Here is a 23,014-nt window from a genome sequence, read left to right as displayed (position 1 = left end):
ACAGTCTTACAGGGGACGCACTGACAGCTGTCCTGTCACGTGCATGCGATGCCAGTATGCAGAGGAGGGCACCACCGAGGAACGGTAGACCTCCAGCATACTGGTGGAGTGCAGCAATCGCAGACCTTCGGTCAAACTGCCTTAGGGCTAGGCGAAGGATGCAGAGAGCTCGCTCTGAGCAGTTGAGGGATGAACGCCGCTTGACGTTCAAAGCTGCGAAGTTGGCCCTTAACAAGGCCATCAGTAGCAGTAAGAGGAAGTGTTTTGACAACCTATGCCTGAACGCCAATGCTAATCCTTGGGGCGATGCCTACAGGATAGTAATGGCGAAGACCAGAGGGGGGCTGGCGCCTCCCGAACGGTCGCCGGAAAGGTTGAATCGCATTATCGAGGTTCTCTTCCCGTCCGCAGAACGTGAGCGCTGAAGTGGCAGCGGTGATGAACAAAGAGTTGCTTGCGATGGCCCGAACCCTTGACACGAACAAAGCTCCGGGGCCCGACGGAGTTCCAAACCTCGTTCTGAAGGCAGCGATCATGGCTAACCCGGACATGTTCAGGACAGCCATGCAGAGATGCCTGGACGAGCGCAGTTTCCCCGTTAGGTGGAAGAGACGGAAGCTGGTGCTGTTGCCGAAGCCCGGGAAACCACCAGGTGAGCCATCGGCGTACAGACCAATCTGCCTACTGGACACCACAGGGAAGTTGCTTGAGAGGATTATCCTCAACAGGCATACCCCGTACACCGAAGGTACGAACGGCCTGTCAAGCAATCAGTTTGGGTTTGGTAAGGGTAGGTCCACGGTGGATGCTATCAACTCGGTTGTGAAAACTGCGGAAGTAGCGATACAACGCAAGCGGAGGGGAACTCGATTCTGTGCGATAGTGACGCTCGACGTCAAGAACGCATTCAACAGCGCAAGCTGGGATGCCATCGCGCTCTCGTTACTCCGGTTGGGCATTCCGGTGGGCCTGTACAACATTTTGGAAAGCTATTTCCAGAATCGCGTACTCTTATACGAGACCGATGAAGGGGAGGGTAGTGCTTCTATCACCGCAGGAGTCCCTCAGGGATCTATCCTGGGCCCGGTGCTATGGAACACTATGTACGATAGTGTTTTGAGACTGAAGTTCCCCCCAGGCGTTAAGATCGTTGGCTTCGCCGACGACATAACGCTGGAGGTTTACGGAGAGTCGATCGAGGAGGTGGAACTTACGGCGGCCCACGCGATCGCTATAGTAGAGGAATGGATGAGCTCAAGGCAGCTGGGGCTAGGTCATCACAAAACAGAGTTGGTTGTTGTTAACAACCGTAAGTCGGTACAGGAGGCAGTGGTTCGCGTGGGCGACTGTGAGATCATTTCCAAGCGGGAGGTGAAGCTCCTCGGGTTGCTGATCGACGATAGACTGAACTTCGGCAGTCACGTAGATTACGCCTGCAGGAGAGCTTCGACAGCTATTCCGGCATTATCCAGGATGATGTCCAATAGCTCGGGAGTGCGCTCCAGCAGACGCAGGTTATTAGCTGGGGTTGCAGTATCTATCCTTAGATACGGCGGTCCAGCTTGAACCTCGGCGCTCAGCGTCGAACGTAACCTGCAGAAGCTGGAGAGTGTACACAGGCTAGCGTGTCTCAGAGTGATAAGTGCCTACCGCACGGTATCACGGGATGCCGCTTGTGTGATTGCGTGTATGTTACCCATTGGACTAGTCATACGGGAAGACGAGGAGAGTTTCGACATGCGCGGAACCAGAGGAGCCCGTAAAGCCATTAGAGTCACCTCGACTATCAAGTGGCAACGGGACTGGGATAACTCTTCTAAGGGTAGGTGGACCCATCGGCTGATACCTAGCGTATCAAGATGGGTTAATAGGATACATGGGGAAGTTCACTTCCATCTGACACAGTTCCTGTCAGGCCATGGCTGCTTCAGGTGGTACCTACATAGGTTTGGACATACGGACTCTCCCGTCTGCCCGGACTGCCCAGGGGTCGACGAAACTGCCGAGCACGTACTATTCGTATGTCCTCGTTTCGTCGATGTTAGGTGCGGAATGCTACAGGTGTGCGTGAGGGACACTACTCCGGATAATCTTATCCAGAGGATGTGTCAAGAGGTTGATAAGTGGAACGCGGTCTCGGCCGCTACCACTCAGATTGCCAGCATCTTGCAGCGCAATTGGCGCGCCGAGCAGCAGTCGGATAGCGCCGACTAGTGGGTAGCTAGTCTCGAAGGTGAGGTACCAGCGGGTAGTTGGTTAAGTAATAGTGGAACTAGTGGGTAGCTAGTTATGAGGTAGAGGAACTAGTGGGTAGCTAGTTGTGATTTGAAGCTAGTGGGTAGCTAGTTGTGATTTGAAGCTAGTGGGTAGCTAGTATGTGGGCGTGCGTAGTAGCACGGACCCCAGAAGTAATGCCGAAAAGACTGTTCCGGGGAGACTCAGGGTCTGTGAACAGGGTGGTTTTAGCGGGTCGGCAATAGCTAAACCCCGTTCGCCGGTAGCCCACCGGTGTCTGGATGCAGATTCCCACCCTACTGGAAAAAAAGCTGAGATATATGTTTAAATAATCATAAGACATAAATTGATCGAGTTTTGAATAAACCTAAACTATTTCAGGATCTCCAGAACGTCCTGGAGCTTAGAGCATGCGATAAACCCGATCAACCAAGCCCTGAACGACGTATTCGTGCATCAATGAACATCTTAGCAGGTACACCGAGCCGATAGTATTTCACTCATTACTTTTAAACGCAACTACATGCTTTTTCGTTTCTCCAAAGTGTCCTTGAGTTCAAGATAGTTCATAACATGTGATTTACCCGATCAACACAATCCTGAATGATGTATCCGTACATTGTTGAACATCCCAGCAGGTCTATTAAGCCGACAGGATTTCACTCAATATTTTTACAAGCTAATACAGGCCTTTTCGGTTCTCAGAATATGCGTCATGAACAACCATGTCATTAGCTTATATGAGCTTATATGAATCATCACTTGTACTAGTCATCGCAGGCCTTTGGCTAAAATATCATGTAAGTCACGTATTGTTTAATGTAATCATCCAAATCCGTTATACGCCTCAACAAAAAAGTCCGCAGCCAAATTGCTCGACACAAACACCTTCTTAGCTATTGTGCGTTTAGTAGACTGCCCCTATATAAATTTCCACAGGGTTACTTTACCTGGAGAACCTGGAAAAATGCTGGAATTATCAGAGAACTTCTGACACAATCAGGAAACTTTCAAACATGAAAAAAATAACAAATTTTAGAATTGAACATGTATGGATCGTTGTTACGATCTATGGACAAAAAAAACGTTCATCCAGCTTCAAAGGAATTTCTGAATAATTCCCGAAGCAATACCTAAAGAGAGCTAAGCATCTATTCGGGAAATCAAGTAGGTTTTGCTTGTAAAATCTTCTGAGAATTCGCAAGGAAATTCTTCATGAATATATTAAAAAATATATAATAATTAAGGATTTCAAGGCAGTTCCTGGAAGAACTTTCAAAGAAATTTCTGGATCAATTTTCAAAAAAAAATTTGAGAAATTTTAAGAGAATTTCAGAATGTTCAAAGGAATCTGTAGAAAAGAAACTCTCTAGAAATGACCAAAAAAATTTCCGGAGAAGTTACTCGAGGAATTCCTTAAAACAAACACCGAAAATAATCTCCTCTAGGAATTCTGGAAATAATTTCGAAAGAAATTTCTTAAGGTACTTATAAAAATTTCCAAAGAAATTCGTAAAAGAATTTCCGAAGGAACCTCCCAAGGAATTTTCCTAAGAATATCCAGAACAATACCTTAAGGTGTTTTCTAAAGTTTTCGTAAATAAATTTTGGCATGAGTTCCCGAAAAATCCCCAAGGATTTCAAAAAAATTCGAAGCCTTTTCCGAATGTATTCCCAGTAGATCCCAAGTACTAAAACGCTGGTGGCGCTGTAATCAATAAAATTATTTTGCAATTTAAAATTATTTGGCTTCGAAAAGCTTTACTTGGCATACGCTCTCTATCATGTTGTAGTGTATGATTGGTTGCATCAAAAACTTCGGTTTGACACTTATACTACCGGTTTTTATGGATGCTGTGTTTGAGCACAATACTGCCCCCACTCGCATAACAGTCCCATTTGACTTTTCGTCATTTTTGAGTTAACCCAATGAATAGGGTTCATTTCTTATGTACTCCCATAAATCATAATAAAAACTGCGATTTTGTATGCCCATGAGTGAAAAAAATATCAAGTCTTTGTCCCATATTGAAAGTACCCGCATAACAGACCCACTAAGAATTTACATGAACTAATTGCTCAAAACTAAACAATGTTTCGATCAAACTAAATTGCTTTACGGTAATCCGGCGAACGATGAACAACTTAGTAAAATTTCAGAAAGATACGATGATGTTTCAATTTACCTATTAGATTTTTTAAAAGTTTCATATGGAAGATGCGATTTGGAACTTTAATAGCTATTATCTCAGTATGCGAAAAACGGTATGGGACTAATATGTGAGTGGGCAGAATAGATGTTGGTCACATGAACTGGAGCGACATTAGCAGTTTTATACTTTTTATATTTGCGAACGAATTTCCAAAGGAATCTTAAAACATTTCCGAGGAATCTGATATGAGCCAGCCGTGGGCTGACATTCAAATTTCCGAGGAATGTGCTAAAAGAATTCGTAAAAGAATTTACAAAGGAATCGTTTTTTCTGAAAGAATATCCGTACGAAGTTCTGGAGGAAGAAAGTCCCAAACAAATTTCCGGAACAATTCTTGAAGAAGTTCCTCTAAAGAAATTACAAATTAAAATCGAATTTTCAAAGAAATTTTAAAATAATATCTGCAAAAATCTTCAAAGTAGGGGAACTGTTCCGTTTTCCATCTCACTGAACATCAAATATTCATCTCATCGCAAAACAAAGAAATACAGCACCAATCTTGTCGCTTCTTTATGCTAACAAGCGTGCTCACTGGTGAAAAAAAATCACAAAAATTAGAAACAAACCGAATTCCTTTTTATTGCTTTGTTTTTGATGGGATGGAAATAGGAGCTATGGGATGAAGTGGCGAAAGATGCCTAAAGATTTTTTTTATGGAATTCTGGAGGAAGTTCCGAAGGAATTCCTGAGCGGAATTTAGAATGTCTCTTTGAAGGAATTTCCAATTTCATTTTCTGGAGGAATTTTTGGAAGGAATACCTGAAGGAATTTTTGATTGAATGATTGAAGCAATTTCTGGATGAACAAATTTACGAGTCAGGGCCATAAAGCAAAACCATGCTGAGTGGTGGCTGAGTTCGATTCCCGATCAGGTCTAGGAAATTTTCGGGTTGGATTTTTATTACCTCCCTGGGCATATAAATGTATCATTGTGTTGGCCTCACGATAAATGAATGAAAAATGGTAACCCGGCTTAGATAAACCGCGCATTTAACAATAGTGGAAGTGTTTAATTAACACTGAACTACGAGGCGGCAATGTGCTAGGATATGCAACCTCTGCCAAGAAGAAGAAAAAGATGACGAGAAAAAATGTTGTGAGGCCACCAATAATTTCTTTTAAAAATCGTGTTTCGTTTGACTTGTTTGAATTGATTATCTTGCTGCAAAAATCTGTATATGGCACGTTTATGCTTACCTCTAAATTAATGTAAAGTACCTGAAAAACTGGAAAAATTAGGGAATTTTGTTTTTACAATTGAGTAGACACCTTGTTCCACTTAAATTCAGAATTTATAAGTGAAATTTTCGAATTTTCACCGAAAACGTTCAGTATTTCAACCAGTTTTTCCGGAAGGATTTTGGATTTCTACGGGAGGTTCTTTGTATTGTCCATAAGAAATTCTTCAAAAGTTCCATTGGAAAACATTTAAAACAGGAAAGGGTCGTCGACCAAATAACTTTGGGCTTGGACGATTCAAATATGACGTCCACTACTTTTTGAGATTTCTAGACCCCCCCTCCCCCCTCTGTCACGCTTTTTTGTATACCTAGTATATGCAGTGTCACAAAATCTTAGACCCCCTCCCCCCCTAAAACCTGTGACATCATTGTTGAACGACCCCCTAGATGGACTTCGATCAAATGATGTCCTTGGTCAAACTACATATTCGGCCTAACAACTTTCCACCTTGTGGCTTTCGGCCAAATTACTTTCTGCCAAACGACAAAAATTCTATTTCAGCGAGAAATTCTTCGACAATTCCACAATTTTTCTAAGTTTTTACGGAGAGGTTTTCGGAATTTCAACAGTAATTCTCAAGGAAATCATTGGTATTTTCACGAAAAATTTCCTGGTATTCCAAAGTGTTGATGTGGGGATCATTCGGGAAATTCTACGGAAATTCGACTGAATTTTCGAAATTTCTACGAAAAATTCTGCGGACTTGCGTGGAAAAATATAGATCAGCGGCGTGACAAAATTTCAAACGGCGGCGCGCCGATGCAAAAATGCCGGCGGCGGCGACGTGCCAAAAACTGTCGGCGGCGGCGCACACCTCTACTCGCAAGGCTAACTAGAGACTCCTTGGACATCTTATGTTCATGAAAATTGAAAACTGAACTCGAAAATGTTTTGGAGTACCATGAAAACCTTTTTTTTTTTACCAACACTTAGAATAACTAGTCTATGTTGACCACTTGAACACTATTTGTTTTAGTATTGTGATAGCTAGCAGAGTTTCAAAATTTCTGTTGTAGTATAGATTTCCCTTTTACCCTTTTCCATTGTGGTTTTCCCGTCAGTCTGTCAAGCAAAAAATGGAAGTTCTAATTTAAAACGTTTTGAACACACAACGAAGGTTATCTGGCGATTTGAAATGTGAAATTTGTGCACAATTTAAATGTAAAGTTTAGTTTATAGTTTCTTGGAGCTAACAATCAGTACCTAAAGGCAGTCTATGTTGACAAAGGGTGATACCGTTGCCACCTCCAAGTAACACTTCTTGAAATAGGGATATCAGAGGCGACTCGTCCATACGTTCTACCTGTTCATGGAACAGGTAACCATTTTTAGGTCAGAAGTAGGAAATTAATGTCTTGGCAATTAATTATTAGGGCAAATAATTTACTCAGTAAATTTTTTAAACAAAGTTTCACGTAATATTTCCAATGATTTTAACATCTAAACATCTAAAGAAACAAAATATTTCGTATGCAGATCAAGTTAACGCCACATGCTTGGCGTACAGTCAATTTGCAGCTAAATGTGTGTTTCCCCGACACACCACACCCCATCAAAAAGAAAGCTTTTGCCAGTCGTACGATCCATAATGAAGAACCAACAGCAGTCAAATTTAAAGTTTTGCGCCATGACAATGATTTGAAATAATTTCCTCCTTGGTATGCTCACTCGTTCTCCGCGTGCAGAGAACCAGCGTGAGCGTTGCCAGCTTTCTCCGTTTCCTCACATCATACTCTTTCGCATGCGAAGCAAGCACGTTTAGATGCAAGTTCTGTTATGCGCGCAGCAGGAATCGAGCTCGTTCGACGCGCTGCGAGAACAATCAACGACGCACCTTCGGTTAGACTCGATCGTAATATCGGACTGTGCTTTGCCGAAAGGCGCACCGTGCACGATTTCGTTCATACTTCGATGATTGGAAACAGTTTGTTTTTCTTTTTTCTCCTGATGAATATGCAATGCATCAAGAACAATATGAAATTAATGTTTGCGTTTTCAAAAGAGACATTAAATAATGCTTTTTTACGAATATTCAAAATCAATCAACATAGAGAAAAAGGTATAGTTTTCACTTAATTTGAAGAATTAAATAACTGGAACACATTTCAGCTTCCAAATGTGACTCATTGTTCGTCACAATCTGGGGTCCAATCAAACAATAATGAATTATTGACAGTGGTTGATTTTCTACCCGCCGCTGCCACATCCAGGCGCTATAGTATATGTGTAAAAAAGCCAGCATGAGTTAACCGCCAGAAATTTGTATGGCGAAAGACATCTAATGCGGGTTTTCTCAAAATAAGTAATATCTCATAAAAAAATATTTGGTACCGGTTATGTAGGAAGGTGTCCGCTACTACGCCTACCAAATATTTTTTCGATGAAGGTGCTTAATTTTGAGAAAACGAACCTTAGATGCCTTTCGCCATACTGATTTCAGAAAGTTAACTCCTAGTGTGCCGCTATAAGTACGCTCAAAGCAGGCGATTCATTGTTTTTTTTTTTTTTTTTTTTTGACGTAAACTACGTCTAAGGGGAAGACTCTGATACAGGGTGTCAAATGAGAATTTCAAAACTGGAGATCGTCACGAAATCATGTAAGATTTGTAACATTAATAGGTCCTTTATCTTTCAATGGATTTTAATGATTTATATATCAATCGATTCGTAAACTTTCCACCAATTTGCCAGTAGTATTGAAACTATTGATTATCAACGCTAAACTATTGAAAATTTTAGTTCCTTCATGCATCGTGCATCCCTTATACAGCGCGGTCCAATCCTTGGTAATTGCCTACTTTTAGGGTATTATCTATTATTGAACTGGGTTGTATGAATGGGGTGGCCCAGCCGCTAGACAGTGGACCCCCAACCCTTTATAGAATGGGAGATGCTGCTAAAGCTGGGTAGTATTGTCGTAGGATGGTTTCTTCTCTTCTATATAGAGCGGAATAGTTGGTTCAGTGTACTATATTTGGTATTACGTAGTTTACGTCGAGCGGTCGTGCCTTGTATACAACCCCAAATTTTTTTTCGAGAGTTGACCAGTTGTAGTCTTAATAGACTGGTATCTCGGCTGGGCTCTCCATGTGATACACAATACTAGCAGACGACTCAAGCTATGTTGCTCACTAGGTCACTGCGGTCTGGGTTCGTATTGTGATCATACCGATACATTTCCCTTCCCGCAGTCTGTCAGTTTAAAAAACAAATAATAATAATAATAAAAGCTCATCACGCACATGAATGTTTTCCGAATAATTAACATGTAAAGTTGATTTAATGTTTTCTTGGAGCCGACATTCAATACCGAATAGTATTCTATGTTGACAACGGGTGGTACTGATGCCATCTCCAAGTAAAGGCCGTTCTACAGCGATTAACGCAACGGCGCATCTTGACACTAATTCTGTATTCTCTGTCAAAACCAGTACTGGAAAAGGTCGTGATCGTCATAAGACAGAGAGAAGAGTGCCTTTTTCTATTTCAAGCGACCAAATGAAAGAATCGTGGGTACTTTGATCAATTTCGCATGAAAGGCAGCCATGAAAGAATGTAGCGCTTTATTTTAAAATTATTATTTCTAAATTATTTCAATAGTTACATGCGAATAATAGTGACTAATCGATTAATTAATCATGTTCCTTTAATTTACCGAGTTGAAAATGGTAATAAACACAAAAATAAAGCAGATATTGCACACTTTCATGCCCTGTCACGGGTCAAAGATTTTTTGAGATTTTTGTAGCATGCCATTCATCCTTCGCATTTCTATAGATATTGAAAGAGGCAGATATGTAAACATCGTGTGACATCTCTCATTGAAAATGAGAAATTCCAGTACTGGTCAAAACGCGTCACCGCGCCCACCACCGCAGCCGAGCCATAACACTTTGATGTAATGTGATGGGATCATACTAGTGGACTTTGTTTCAACATGGAATAATTTAAATGGTATCGTAAATATACAATAAATTAATTTAAGTACCGTGATGTGCCCTAATTTCGCGCGCGCCCTAACTTCGCGCATTATAAAATCATTTATTTTTTTCAATTTTTAGGTACCAGTTAAAATTGAAAAATCTGGAGGATTACAAAATATCATTGTTGTTGAATGTTTTTCACGAAAAAAAAATTGAAAACAAACTTGGTTTAGTACACCAAATAAAATTATTTCAATTTGATCCTCCCATCGACCGCCATATTTGCTTGTGCTTAGCACAGCGACGAAGAACATGACCCAAGTAAACAAATGATTTTACTGTACAAAACTGGCTACTTTTTGGATATATTTGTATCCATTATGCTCTGTTGGATATGTTTATTCGTCATTACTATTGAAAAGTGTAAAATTGTATGTATTTTGTGTTTATTTAGACTTTCGCTTTGTGAGCGAAATTAGGTATATGAGAGTAATTATAGTGCCTAATTTCGTTTATTGTTGTTACGTAGTTTCATTTGCAACATTCTAATGAAACAAAAGCAATATAATACACAGGACAGTTTTACACTGAATAGAACCCGAAAAGTTCATTCCCATACGCTTTTTATCTAATTTTCAGGCGGATAACCACCGACATCGACTAATGTTGACTTGAAAAATCTTATAGATCAGTGCCTGCAATAGCTACCAAATCTGATTTGTAAAATGATGCTAAAATGTGAGATGTGTAAAATGATGCTAAACTTAAGATAAAACTACAGCAGCTTTTTCGATAATGTATATAATATTGAAGATGTCTTGAATAAAACACATATTTGAAGCTGTCCTATGTAAGAGATAGCGGTATTTAAGACTTTCTTTCATGTCGTCTCGAAAATTTAAACTTTTTTATACACCAGCTAAACATTGCTCATACAATGCCTTTTTTCTTAAAATATGGTTTATATTTCAGAAGCAAACGATATTTTAGGAATTATGACTTGTGTCAACTAAAATGGATGAAGTAAAATCTAAGCAAAGCTCCAGGGTCGAAACATAGGCACATACCATTTCGACTAAATAATGGGTCACTGACGGCTGTCTGATACCGTTATCTGCATATTTTGACCAATGGATGCATGCTTCTATTGATTAATTGATTATATTTCATCAAACCAATAACGATATTCAATTCCAAACACAGGGTGGCCACTTAAACTCGATTTTCAAATTTCCAGTTTTTTCCCGGTATTTTTTGTCAATTTTTCCCGGTTTTAATTTAAATTAAAAAAATCAGAGTAAGAGTTTTTATACCTTTTATACTTAAATTATCAATTAACTAATTTGAACAAAGATTTAACACGAAGACAATCTTCGTTTCCGACCAAAATAATGATTCAGTTTTCTAAAAAAGATTTATACACATTTTAGGCAATCAAAACATTCGATTCGTAATTTATTCAATTTTACTTTTTTAATTTATAGAATTAATGTCTAGAAAGTAAATCTTGGATTTTTTTATTGAAAACTTTGAAAGTTCCCATTCAATATTAGTATATTGAAATGCTCTAAGTTATAGAACCTATTCATTATTCCCCGTGTAACAAATTAGAAAACTATCTTAGAGTATCCTTTTCACCATCATAATATTCTATTATATTAGGTTAGTTGAGGAAAAATATACTAAACTATGATGAGTTCGGTGGTCTAGTGACTAACGCTTCGCCTTATAAGCAGGAGGTCGTAGGTTCAATTCCAGAATCGTCCCTTTCCTACTTTGTATTTCTATCTTAGTTCTTTCTGTGTTTTACGTTCTACCAAAACGATTCCTACTATTAAATCCTTCCACACTAACAATTCCAAAACCTCCCGTGGCACCTATGAGAGGTCATAGAGTTCTCTGCATCTTTCTTAAATAGGTGTCCAACTAGCCATCCTAGCCAACGTGGCTAGGACAGATCTCTTCTATTGGAGAGTGCATTGCTTTCATCTAAGAGATTAGTCCCAAATCAATATCTGTGGTAACGGATGAAAGTAATGCTACTCTCATGCAATAGTCTTGGCTTGTATCACCTACGAATTTGTGCGAATTGTTCAATGCTAATGCTAGTTGTGAAAAAAAACTAAACTAAAGATATTTGACTCTTCAGAATATTACAGACATACTCACGAAGTATTAAAAAATTACCATTTTCAATGATTTGTAGAATTTTCAAATATAATGTGTTAACATATATATTATTTACCATATTATTTTTTTTCGAATTCTGTGCAATTGGAAATTACATGAACTTGGACATTAAAAGAATAACTTAAAGATGAAAACATTCATTTGAAAAAATGAATATTTCGATATTCGATTCTATGCTTTTATGTTGGTAGTGCGCACCTCAATGTCTTATAATATTTATGATATAAGGAAAATTACTCATATTTTTGCCCAAGTTTTTGTTTAACAGATTTAATTAATCACAAATCGTTTAGGTCCTATACTAAAGGATATTCCTCAGCCCCATAACTGAGGATATCATACAACAAATGTACGCATACGTACAAAATATCGCAAGTCTGTCAATAAGCCGATTACTCGAAATTGGAATCAAAATGATCTAGAGACAAATGGATCTGGAAAAAAAACTATTTATTTTTTATACCTCACACATTATATACTTAAATCAAATAACTCAGTTAGAATGCGATTGAACAATAAAAATTAAAGAGTAAATCTTTCCATTTATATCAGCTTCATTAAAAACTTTGAAGAATTTTGAATGTTGTCAAAAAATTATTTTTTCCCGTTTCATGTTCTGAATTCCCGGTTTTTTCCGCTTTTTTTCCCGGTGTCTTCAATTTCCCGTCTTTTTCCCGCTTTTCCCGTTTTTCCCGGTTCGGTGGCCACCCTGCAAACATGAGCAAAGTTAGGAACACTTTTGCGCGAAATTAGGAACTATCCTATTTTCTTGCGCGAAATAAGGACCATACAACGGTCTCGGATTAATACTCCAATTTTTTTTTAAATAGCTGCAAAATTTGCAAGTAACATTTTTTTGAGAACCTAGAATTCTTCTACTACGTTATGCAGTAGCAAATGTTTCCAAATGGCCACTACATGTTTTTTAATGAACGTTTTAACTTTGTCAGATCTTAAGTGCGTGAAATTAGGGTACTTCACGGTACTATTGCAATAAATCGACATATTAATCTGAGAGCTTCCATTATTTTGGCGGTTGATCAAGATTATGGCGTCATGTCCTTTACAGTACTGTCTGATATAAATTTCAGTAGTCAAATGGTCATGTTCTATTCCGCTCTTCAAAATTCAAGTCTTTAAAGTCTGGTCCAAGATTCAGTTATCAATGGTATGGTAATGCTTCATTGCGTCTATTCCCTAGCTAAATGAATGAATTTTACGATTATGAAGCATTGATTTATATGAATAACATCATTAAAAATATGTACTACTCGTTGGATCTTTTGGTCACATAAAATACAATTATGTTGATGTGTATATGGACACAATGTTGACATGGTATTAAACTCAAATGTATGTTTGTTATACATTAAACAGTTCAGAAACATTGAAAAATTGGTGGCAATATAGTTGCCACTGCCCGCCAAGCGGTAAAACATTGGTGGCAATATAGTTGCCACTGCCCGGGAAGCGGGACAACATTGGTGGCAATATAGTTGCCACTGCCCGGCAAGCGGGAAAACAGGCATCAACAAAAATATAAAAAGATTTTTAAAAATTTGGTTTTACGTAGAACCAGTCAAATCAAGGTACGTTACATTTTTTGGTAAAGATTCCTAGTCAGAAAACGCATTATAAGTGAAAAAAAAATTTCCGCGTTTTTTCTCCCAAGGGAAAAAACACAATTTCGTCAAAAATCCAAAAACCAAATATACAGAAAGCAGAGGGGGGACAACGAATTTTTTTCATATGGAGTTTGGCAAGTATGACAGTACCCTCTTATTTGGCGCATAAATTTATACTCCAATGTCAAAATGCTCATATACTTACATAAATTGTCGTGGTATTTGTGAAAATTTGTATTGTTTACCATTTTTACAAGAGAGAGTGGTGTTGAAAGCACATATTAAATTAAAGATTGCAACGAACAAAAATACACCAAATCTAAAAAAATGTAGTGTTTTCACTTTATTCCGTACGCGCGAAATATGCAGATAAATAAGTATGTTGGTAGAAAAAACTCTGTGCTGAGCAGAAACAGTTGTTTCTGGCATTATCCAAACTTTGTGCGTTTCAGAACATTCTCACTCACTGCAGTGTTTATTTTTCATAGACTACGGCGTAGTGTTAGTGCCGTCGGCATTCGCTTGATTTGAGGCAACAAATATTTGTCACCTTAGCACCCGCCTGACAGAAAGGCAAAGCTTTTTTCACGCTAATCACGTAATAATCTTACACAGGAGATTCAAAATAATTGATACCAACGGGAAAAAATATATCTTTGTCGTTTTTTTAACCCTTTATAAGGCAGACGAATCTAAACAATAAATTAACAAAAACAACAATAGGACACAATGTTGACATGGTATTAAACTCAAATGTATGTTTGTTGTACATTAAACAGTTCAGAAACATTGAAAAATTTTGGCAATATAGTTGCCACTGCCCGGCAAGCGGGAAAACAGGCAACAACAAAAATATAAAAAGATTTTTAAAAATTTGGTTTTACGTAGAACCAGTCAAATCAAGGTACGTTACATTTTTTGGTAAAGAGTCCTAGTCAGAAAACGCATTATAAGTGAAAAAACAAATTTTCGCGTTTTTTCTCCCAAGGGGGGACCCTTGGGAAAAAAAACACAATTTCGTCAAAAATCCAAAAACCAAATATACTGGAAGGCAAAGCTTTTTTCACGCTAATCACGTAGTAATCTAACACAGGAGATTCAAAATAATTGATACCAACGGGAAAAAATATATCTTTGTCGTTTTTTTTAACAAATTATAACTGAAAATCCTTCTTCCACTCGAAATTTACGATCTGTTCGTAAAAAAACTGTTCTCAAATTGACATTTCAATTTTTTTATGGCTCAAATTCATCTGGGGTGTTACTAGGAAGCAAATAAAGCCACTACATGGGAAATTAGAAGCAGAGCTCTTGTTAATAAATAGAAAAAAAATATAATTTGTTGGTGACAATATAGTTGCCACTGCCTTATAAAGGGTTAACGAATTATAACTGAAAATCCTTCTTCCACTCGAAACTTACGATCTGTTCGTAAAAAAACTGTTCTCAAATTGACATTTCAATTTTTTTTATGGCTCAAATTCATCTGGGGTGTTACTAGGAAGCAAATAAAATCACTACATGTGAAATAATAAGTAGAGCTCTTGTTAATAAATAGAAAAACATATAATTTGTTGGTGGCAATATAGTTGCCACTGCCTTATAAAGGGTTAAAGCACACAAAATAGACATGATATCTCGATTTTTATATTCTTTTCCCACAAATTAAAAATGATTTGACTTTTCTTATTTTCTATATCATGCCATGTCAAATTTCCATGATTCTACCACAGACAAACAGACATAACACATTGAACATTCACTCATCAAATTCATCGTCATTTAAACACTAACGACATCTATTGATTTCAGTTAATTGGGCAAATCACGAACCAGATGGCGGTAGTGAGCAAATGTCAAACTCAAGCAAATCCGATGTGCGCGCCACTAGTGACCGATTGGCCAACTAATTAATATTTGAATTGGCCTGTAAATCTGTGAACGATGGAAATTTGACGAGTGTTATGTCTGCTTGTCTGTGATTCTACTTTTTTTGATACTTTTCCAGGAGGCAGCACTGATGAAGAAACCATCCCCATACCTCGCTGCGGACATTTTTTCATGATTCTACACTGATATAAATCAAAGAGGATATTCTATCAGAAATTGCACATAAAACAAACTCATTGCATGACATATTTACTTCAAATGTACGCATATAAGTCTTATATTCAATTCACTTCAATTTGAAAGAAGAACATATGAAGGTTATAGAAGTTATGTCAGATAGAATTTATATGCACGTAATTATATCTGCTATATGCAATGGTATTAGCTCTGCTTATAAAATCGACCACAAGGATATGAGTATGCTTGTATTATTGACAGTAATATTTCTGCCCTGTCAAGCCGCGGTACTTTTTCTGCTTTTTCTGATTACACCAAGAGAATACATATTCGACTGCGGCGAAGAAAATCGTGAGTTTTCAATATTTTTGATGAGAAATGATAATAACCTATAACCTGGGACCTATAGCTAAAATAAAAACTCTATTTCAGCAATTAGAATTTCGTTTACCAAGGATGGAAACAGCACAACATGTCCTCCATCGGCTCAGCGGAATGCGAGTACCAGAAGATGCTTTTAATTTTAAACTAGTTGAGGAACATATAACTAGCGGAATAGCAGCAAGACAAAGTATTTATTCAATAATGTTGCTTACACATTTATATTATTTGATATTATTATTATGGACTATTTAAATAAACGAATATTATTTTCTAAATATTGCTTTATATAATTTCATTACATCCGAGGATTATTATTTACATATTTTGCAAATTGAAGCTAAATATACTGCGTTTGAAACGTATCAACTTGACATATCATTTATATTACAAGCTGTGATAGCAAGCATATAATAAGCAAATGATATGTATACGGCCCATTAGTTCATGTTTGCATGTACGAGTGAAATTTATTGCACATAACAATGAAATGCTAGCCCGAAAGCCAAATCATGTCAGATGCATATAACCCGTACTAGCCATTTCTGCTTAGGGTTAACATTCATATGCCATTCTAATAGTGCAGAATTATATGTCTGGCATATAACATCGACCGAGAAAGTTTGCTCAGTGTACTTTTTCTTTTCTCCTATTTTATGAGACGATTATTTACATTTAATATTTTGTTTTGATATGATTTTACGTGAACATTCCGTTAGGTCCAATTACAAAATAATTTTTCTAACGTTTTACTTTTAATTCATGTTTTCTTCAGCATTTTATGCTTAAAATGCAATGGTATGAATAATCTAGCAACACGTATTGGTAATCGTATGAAGAGCTTTGCTCTTAAGCTCTAGAAACTGAAAAGTAAAATAGGTAGATTTAATGATCCGAATTTGATTGGAATGTTCATCGCGAAATAACCAAACAAACGGGCTCCCACTGATTGTCAAAGTAGATAAACACGAGAAAAACAGCTGTTTCGATCTGTCTCATAAAATGTCTTATTCACTTGCCCCGTCTAAACGTAGCATAATCCCCGTGTATAGACGAATCCTAGTAAATAAAAATAAGAAGAAGACACACGACGGTGTTAACTTTGACAGATCCTACAGCAAAGCAGAGGAAAATCATTTTAAAATGCTTATAATAAATTCTAGTCAAATTGTAATTAAAATCTGATTAATGTACGATACGGAAAAAGTTTTTTGAATTACATATTTAGAAGCTTCTTATTTTTTATATATATATTCCAAAAATGCATCTATCATATAGCTCGGAACTTCTTCCGTATCATACATAAATCAGATTTCAATTACATTTTGTCTATAATTTATTATAAGAATTTAAAAATAATCTTCCTATGCTGTGCTGTAGGATCTGTCAAAGTTAACACCGTCGTGTCTTCTTTTTATTTTTACTTGGATTCGTCTATATCGCCAGAGTGAATTTTATGTGCTGTTATTTGGGCAATATTGTTAACAAAAATGGAAAAAATCTCTTCAGAATATCGATTTTTAATGCATGACCTCATTTGTTATAAACATGAATCATGCAGCAAAGCCGCATTTTTCTAATGTCCGAGTTTGCGCGGCGTGATAAAAAAATAAGATGGCGTCCCCGATGATTTTCAAGAAAATAATGAAGATTCTGGGGTGTCAACGAAGAAAAACTAAACTTCAATAATAATCAAATTCATTAAAGGCAATATTAAATATTAAAATAACAATTTAGGTAATAGATTTTGATGCTAAACTAATGCCTGTTTTCACTTCCGCCATTTTTTATTTGAGGACGTGGAAAATTTTAACAATGATAAAAACGCCGCTCACAAAAACTTATCGCCCTAAATTTGGACATTCCATATTTTTAAATAAGATAATCGGATGGGTACTCACCATTTTCAAAAGTGTAGATTAACACAAATGGAAATAACTTCTAAAAATTCACAGAAAAGCTCGGCTTGGGGCAGCTTACAAGGACGCCTTCCAAACTGAGAATGATGGTTAAACCCGAAGTCACAGATAGATTTATAATGATAAATGGAACGGTTGGAAATAAAATTCTTCGTTTCTCGCGGTTTTTCGTCGTTACTCATGCGCAGGACTCGAGTCTTGACTCTCACGCGGAAAAAAATACCTATACACGGTTATTTGCAAAAACCCATCAATGGATAAAAAAGTACACGGTAACTCCGAATACTCATTTTAGGAGTAGGGTAAAATTCTACACGTAAAAAAATCAATTATTTAATTTATTAAATTCAATTTATGTTACAAATTAGACATCGAATATATTTTTCATTTTGCTCTATATGGTTCTCATAATAAAACTGAATCATTCTCATTTACAGTGTGTATATCGATTATTGTCGTAACTGAATGAAAAGTATAAGACTCGCTTGATGGCAAAAATGTATTAAGCGGAACTTATACTTTTGATTAGGTTGTGATATGGAAGAGCAGCTGTCAGTTATCTTCATCCTGTGGCAAAGCTGCTTCAGAAAAAATGTTAAGTTTTTGCTGCTGTTTTAATATACGCACGCTTCATCGTTTTAATATATGTATTATTAACAAAAAAGCTCCATCGGTAATATGGTAATATAATATAAAGGCCCATCATTATATTTATTCAATTCAACGATGTTCTTTTTCAGTATTCCGGAACTAATCCCATCTTTCGCCAGGCGGCGATTGCGAGGCCATGTCGATTCGGTTCAATATGTAAAATTGAACGAAGATTTTTCGGGGGCGATTTCGCCAGTGCATCGAAAACATGGCCATACGTTGGAAGATGTGGGGATGATACATAAACATGACCCGAAAACAACTGACGGAGCATTTTTCGCTGGACAGGTAAATCGGGTATAACCTCAAAGCCAGTTTGAAAACAATTGCGACACGGATGGAGTTCCCATGACATATGTGGTTTGAATTACCGATGCACTGTTCTTACTGACGGCACATCTGGAAAATGTGATCCGGCTGATGGACATCGCCACCGGAGAATTAATTTCGGAGCGGAGAAGTATAAGCGCACCGCGGACCGCACGAAACAGCATGTGTTTACCCTGAAAGATAAATCTACCAACCTTATACTAGCGGATACCATTTTAGTGGAAGTTTTCTATGAAAATTATGTCAGAAAAAGTATGGAAAACAAATATATTCCGGTTTCGAATTTTAAAATGATTTCTCTAATTTTAAATTGAAAAACAGAACTTCATTACAGGAATGAAATATATATTATATCCCTAATAAAAATCATACACTAACCTTGTACAGATTATTTGACATCCCTAATTAAGCACATGAGTATTTGACATGAAATGTATAAGTTTTGTGTTATGATTTCCTTATGCACCACCGCATAAGTTTCATTTTAATTAGATATATATTCCATTAAGAAACCACAATGGCAAAAATATATGTGTTTTGCCAAATATATTCATTGTGAAATTTTTTTTTTCGTGCAATAGTCGACCCCCTACACGCCTAGGTAGGAGTATCTAAAAGTCGGTAAAAAATACCGATAATCGAACTAAAGTGCACAGGGTCTGTTCAAATATTATGTAACGCGAAAAACGTTGTTTTTAAGAACCCCCCACCCCCTCGTAAAGGTGCCGTCAGACGTTGCAAGCAAATCACTCGCAACGAGCATTTTGCTCGCAGAAAGTGACAACTGTCAAAAATTTGCCTGTCTGACTACACTGAAAGTGATTGCATGCAAACAAATGACAACTCGTAAGCAAACGCTCGCTTGCAATGTGTGACTGCTAAGCGTTAAAAATTTTCAACTCGCAGAAACGAAATTGCGCTTGCTAGTGCAGCACTAGCAAATTTTTCGCTCGCAAAAGTGAAAACGTTTTCAGGTGGCAGTGTTGCATTGCAAAAATAGGAATGAAATTAGATTTTGTGGCCGGAAAACAAGTTTTTCGTTTTTGTTTATATTTGCATGAGAGTAAATCTGACATTTGCTTAAAGCAAAAACCTGCTACGTGTGACTTCAATTGCGAGTGCTCTCAGAAATCATTCGCTCGCACGAGTGATTTGCTTGCAACGTCTGACGGAGCCTTAACAATCTGTAACAAAATTTAGAACTACCCCCACCCCTATGCGTAACGCGTAACGAATAAAATTTTTTTTTTTAAATCTTGTTTATGGTAGCATTTGAAACATGATACAATGCATTATTATTTTTTGTGTATTTTGTGCTATTTTTAAGACAATAACTATTTTTTTTTTAATTTAAATATTTTTTCTCAATTGTTACTCGTAACAATTTCTCGAAGGACCCCCACCCCCCATATTTTGCGTAACAAATCGTAACAAAAATAAAACAACCCCCCACCCCCTATTGCGTTACGTAATATTTGAACAGACCCACATACCTAAAATGTAGGTAATCATTGATTACCTAAAGTTAGGTAATGGTAAGGAGCAAGAATTATCGTTAAAAAGTACCGATTTCCGATCGTTACTTTTTACCTAAAAAAAGGTTTTTGACGTTTGTTTTGATTTTGCAAAAACGTTAAAAATTACCGATTATTCGGTTATTATTTAATGTTTTGTTTGAAGAAAAACAAAATTCTTCAATGAATTATTGCCAGTGGCTGATTTTCTACCCGCCGCTTCCACATCCAGGCGCTATCGTATATGCGCAAATAGCCAGCAAGAGTTAACCGCCAGAAATTTGTATGGCGAAAGATATCTAACGCGGTTTTTCTCAAAATTAGGAACTTTTCATGAAAAACTATTTGGTACCGGTTATGAAGGATGGTGTCCGCTACTACGCCTACCAAATATTTTTTCGATTAAGGTTCTTAATTTTGAGAAATCGAGCCTTAGATGCCTTTCGCCATACCGCAGACAGACGTTCAAGCTCGACTCATTAACTTGTGTAAAAAACATGGCCGCCTGATTGCCAAGTGGCAATAAGCGAAGAGATGGCGCCACATGTCTACGGTAGAACTGTGGAAGGCGATAAGGCAAAACGTCAGTTTTCATGTAGCAATAAGTTGTGTAGGCGGCGCTAGCATGCTATGCAATTCCAACGTATTTAGATTTGAAAATTTACACAAGAAAATCGAATTCAAATGTATGAACATAAACGTCTGTCTGCGGCCATACTGATTTCAGAAAGTTAACTCCTAGTTTGCCGCTGTAAGCACGCTCAAAGCATTCGATTCATTGATTAATTTTTTTATGTTTATTAAGATAATTTTGGCAACAGGCTAATTTTGGTCCCTATTGTATGGCATTACAAATGCTGGGCCCTTAGCCTTATACCCAGCAACTTCTATCACTACCTCCCCGTGGTGCTGGCCGAGATACGAGCAACCTTTGAGAAGATCAGGTAACTAACCCCGGTGGGAACTATGGTCGTATGTTAACAGGGAATGGGGGTTTGCTTCTCTTCAGAGGTGTTAATCCGATCGAGCGTCTGTCCCTCATGTTAGGAGCGTCCATTCCCCACGTTGGGGGCGGCTGATCATCGTCCGAATGCTAGCGAGGGGCTCTAAGCAGACCCGTGACCAACATTCCAAACTAACGACGTGCACTGTCAAGCAGATCTTATTGAAAGTGACAGAGGCGTTCAAGTCTTGATCCATCCTGGAAGTTTTTCGGAGACAAAAAAACAAATTTTCCGGAATTCTGCAATTAAACACAAGTTCATGTATTGTTCACGGAAGTTGGCTCTTTTCAATCGAACACTTATACTAATGACACACTGGTGGTATTCGTACCATGGTACAAGTTGTACCACTAGTGTGTCACCTTGTACCATGCTGGTACAACGTGGAAAACCATGGTACAATATGTACTAGGGTATATAACCGTGGTACTTGTACCACCAGTGTGTCTTTAGTATTACCATCAGTTTTAAATCGTTGAATATCTCGATATTGCTCGAAGGATTCAGGAAGGAACGGCAGGAACAGGAAGACACAGCAAAGACCCATCAGAAACACTTGTTTTCACTAAGTCAAGAAAAAACTAATTTTAGGTAAAAAATAACGTCATCGTTTAAAAATGTCAAATACTTAAAAGTAGGTAAAAAGAAACGAGAATTATCGCTAATTTTTACCGATGTTTCTAGTAAAGATCCATTACCTAATTTTAGGTAAAATAAAAACCTAATTTTAGGTAATCTTATCTAAGCGTGTACACGCAAAAAAATGTTGCGGTCGAAACTATTGCGCAGATTCCGCCTTATTAGACTCCTGCGCGAAAATTATTTGCGTGAATATTTTCCCCGTGTCAGACACACAAATGAATTAACATTGTTTGCTGTTTGTTTGAGTAAACAAAAACACGTGTCCGATGAATAACAACCACAAACAAAACAATTACAAAGATAGCTTGAATGTATTGGTGTGCACGCTGAAAATTAAAAGCAAAACGAAGTTGCGCCAGAGTCTAAAAATTGATGCAATGGGCAATACACTCTGAAATTTTTTAAAACTAAATAGATTAAAAGTCATTCTAATGGACTATTCGCCTGGTTGACCCCGGCTTCGTTTAAGTGCATGCTATACTTGGTTAGTATAACTTTCATATATACATGAATAGTATAGTGCGACGCTATCAAAAATAGTATACTTAGCCGGCTTTTGTTTTGGTTTGAATACATCATTAAAAAATAAACAAAAACATCTCAGGGAAACAATCTCGCAAAATCAAAAAAAAATCTAAATTTATTCTCTTTGAATATCAAATAACACGCTGTTTTTACAATTTTGTTGTTCCAAAAATTATAAAAAATAGATTATAATCTAACCAAAGTGAGATGGTGCTTTGCAGGACTTCAAAAGACACATCTCCAATTTTCTGGCATATGTACCCATCGGAACCGGCAATCTATGCTTCAGCAACTTCACGTATTCGAGGACACTCCTTTTGCTGCATCCACTAAAAGAACAACACCATCGTACAGACACATTGTGGCAGTTTGTCGTTCGAAAAGTTAACATTTCCTGGAGTGTCGAATATGTTTATAAAAAATCACTTGCTCTTCACGTCCGGCCAGATCAGCATTATTGGATTAGCCTTTTTACTCCCACCATGTTCCTGTTCAGTGAATAGTATGTCCGTCTAACGCAAATACCACTCGTCCATCTCCTGGAACTTCGGAT

The 23,014-nt window shown here is 37.5% G+C and overlaps 1 protein-coding gene across 1 annotated transcript in view; it reads right to left on the bottom strand.

Annotated features, from left to right (window-relative positions):
• The window catches only part of LOC134220878 (tubulin alpha-1 chain-like), a 28,121-nt gene extending 10,185 nt beyond the window's left edge, over nt 1-17,936 (bottom strand). Inside the window, exon 1 of the mRNA XM_062700041.1 lies at nt 17,778-17,936. Within this exon, the coding sequence (XP_062556025.1) occupies nt 17,778-17,780 (3 nt within the window). The 5' untranslated portion in view covers nt 17,781-17,936. The remainder of the gene's footprint in view (nt 1-17,777) is intronic.
• Between the last annotated feature and the right edge of the window lie 5,078 nt (nt 17,937-23,014).

This window comes from Armigeres subalbatus, chromosome 3, assembly GCF_024139115.2.
Source record: "Armigeres subalbatus isolate Guangzhou_Male chromosome 3, GZ_Asu_2, whole genome shotgun sequence".
NCBI classification, from domain to species: domain Eukaryota; kingdom Metazoa; phylum Arthropoda; class Insecta; order Diptera; family Culicidae; genus Armigeres; species Armigeres subalbatus.
The sequence above is the reverse complement of the archived record's forward strand: the minus strand, read 5'-3'. Positions and strand labels throughout refer to the sequence as shown.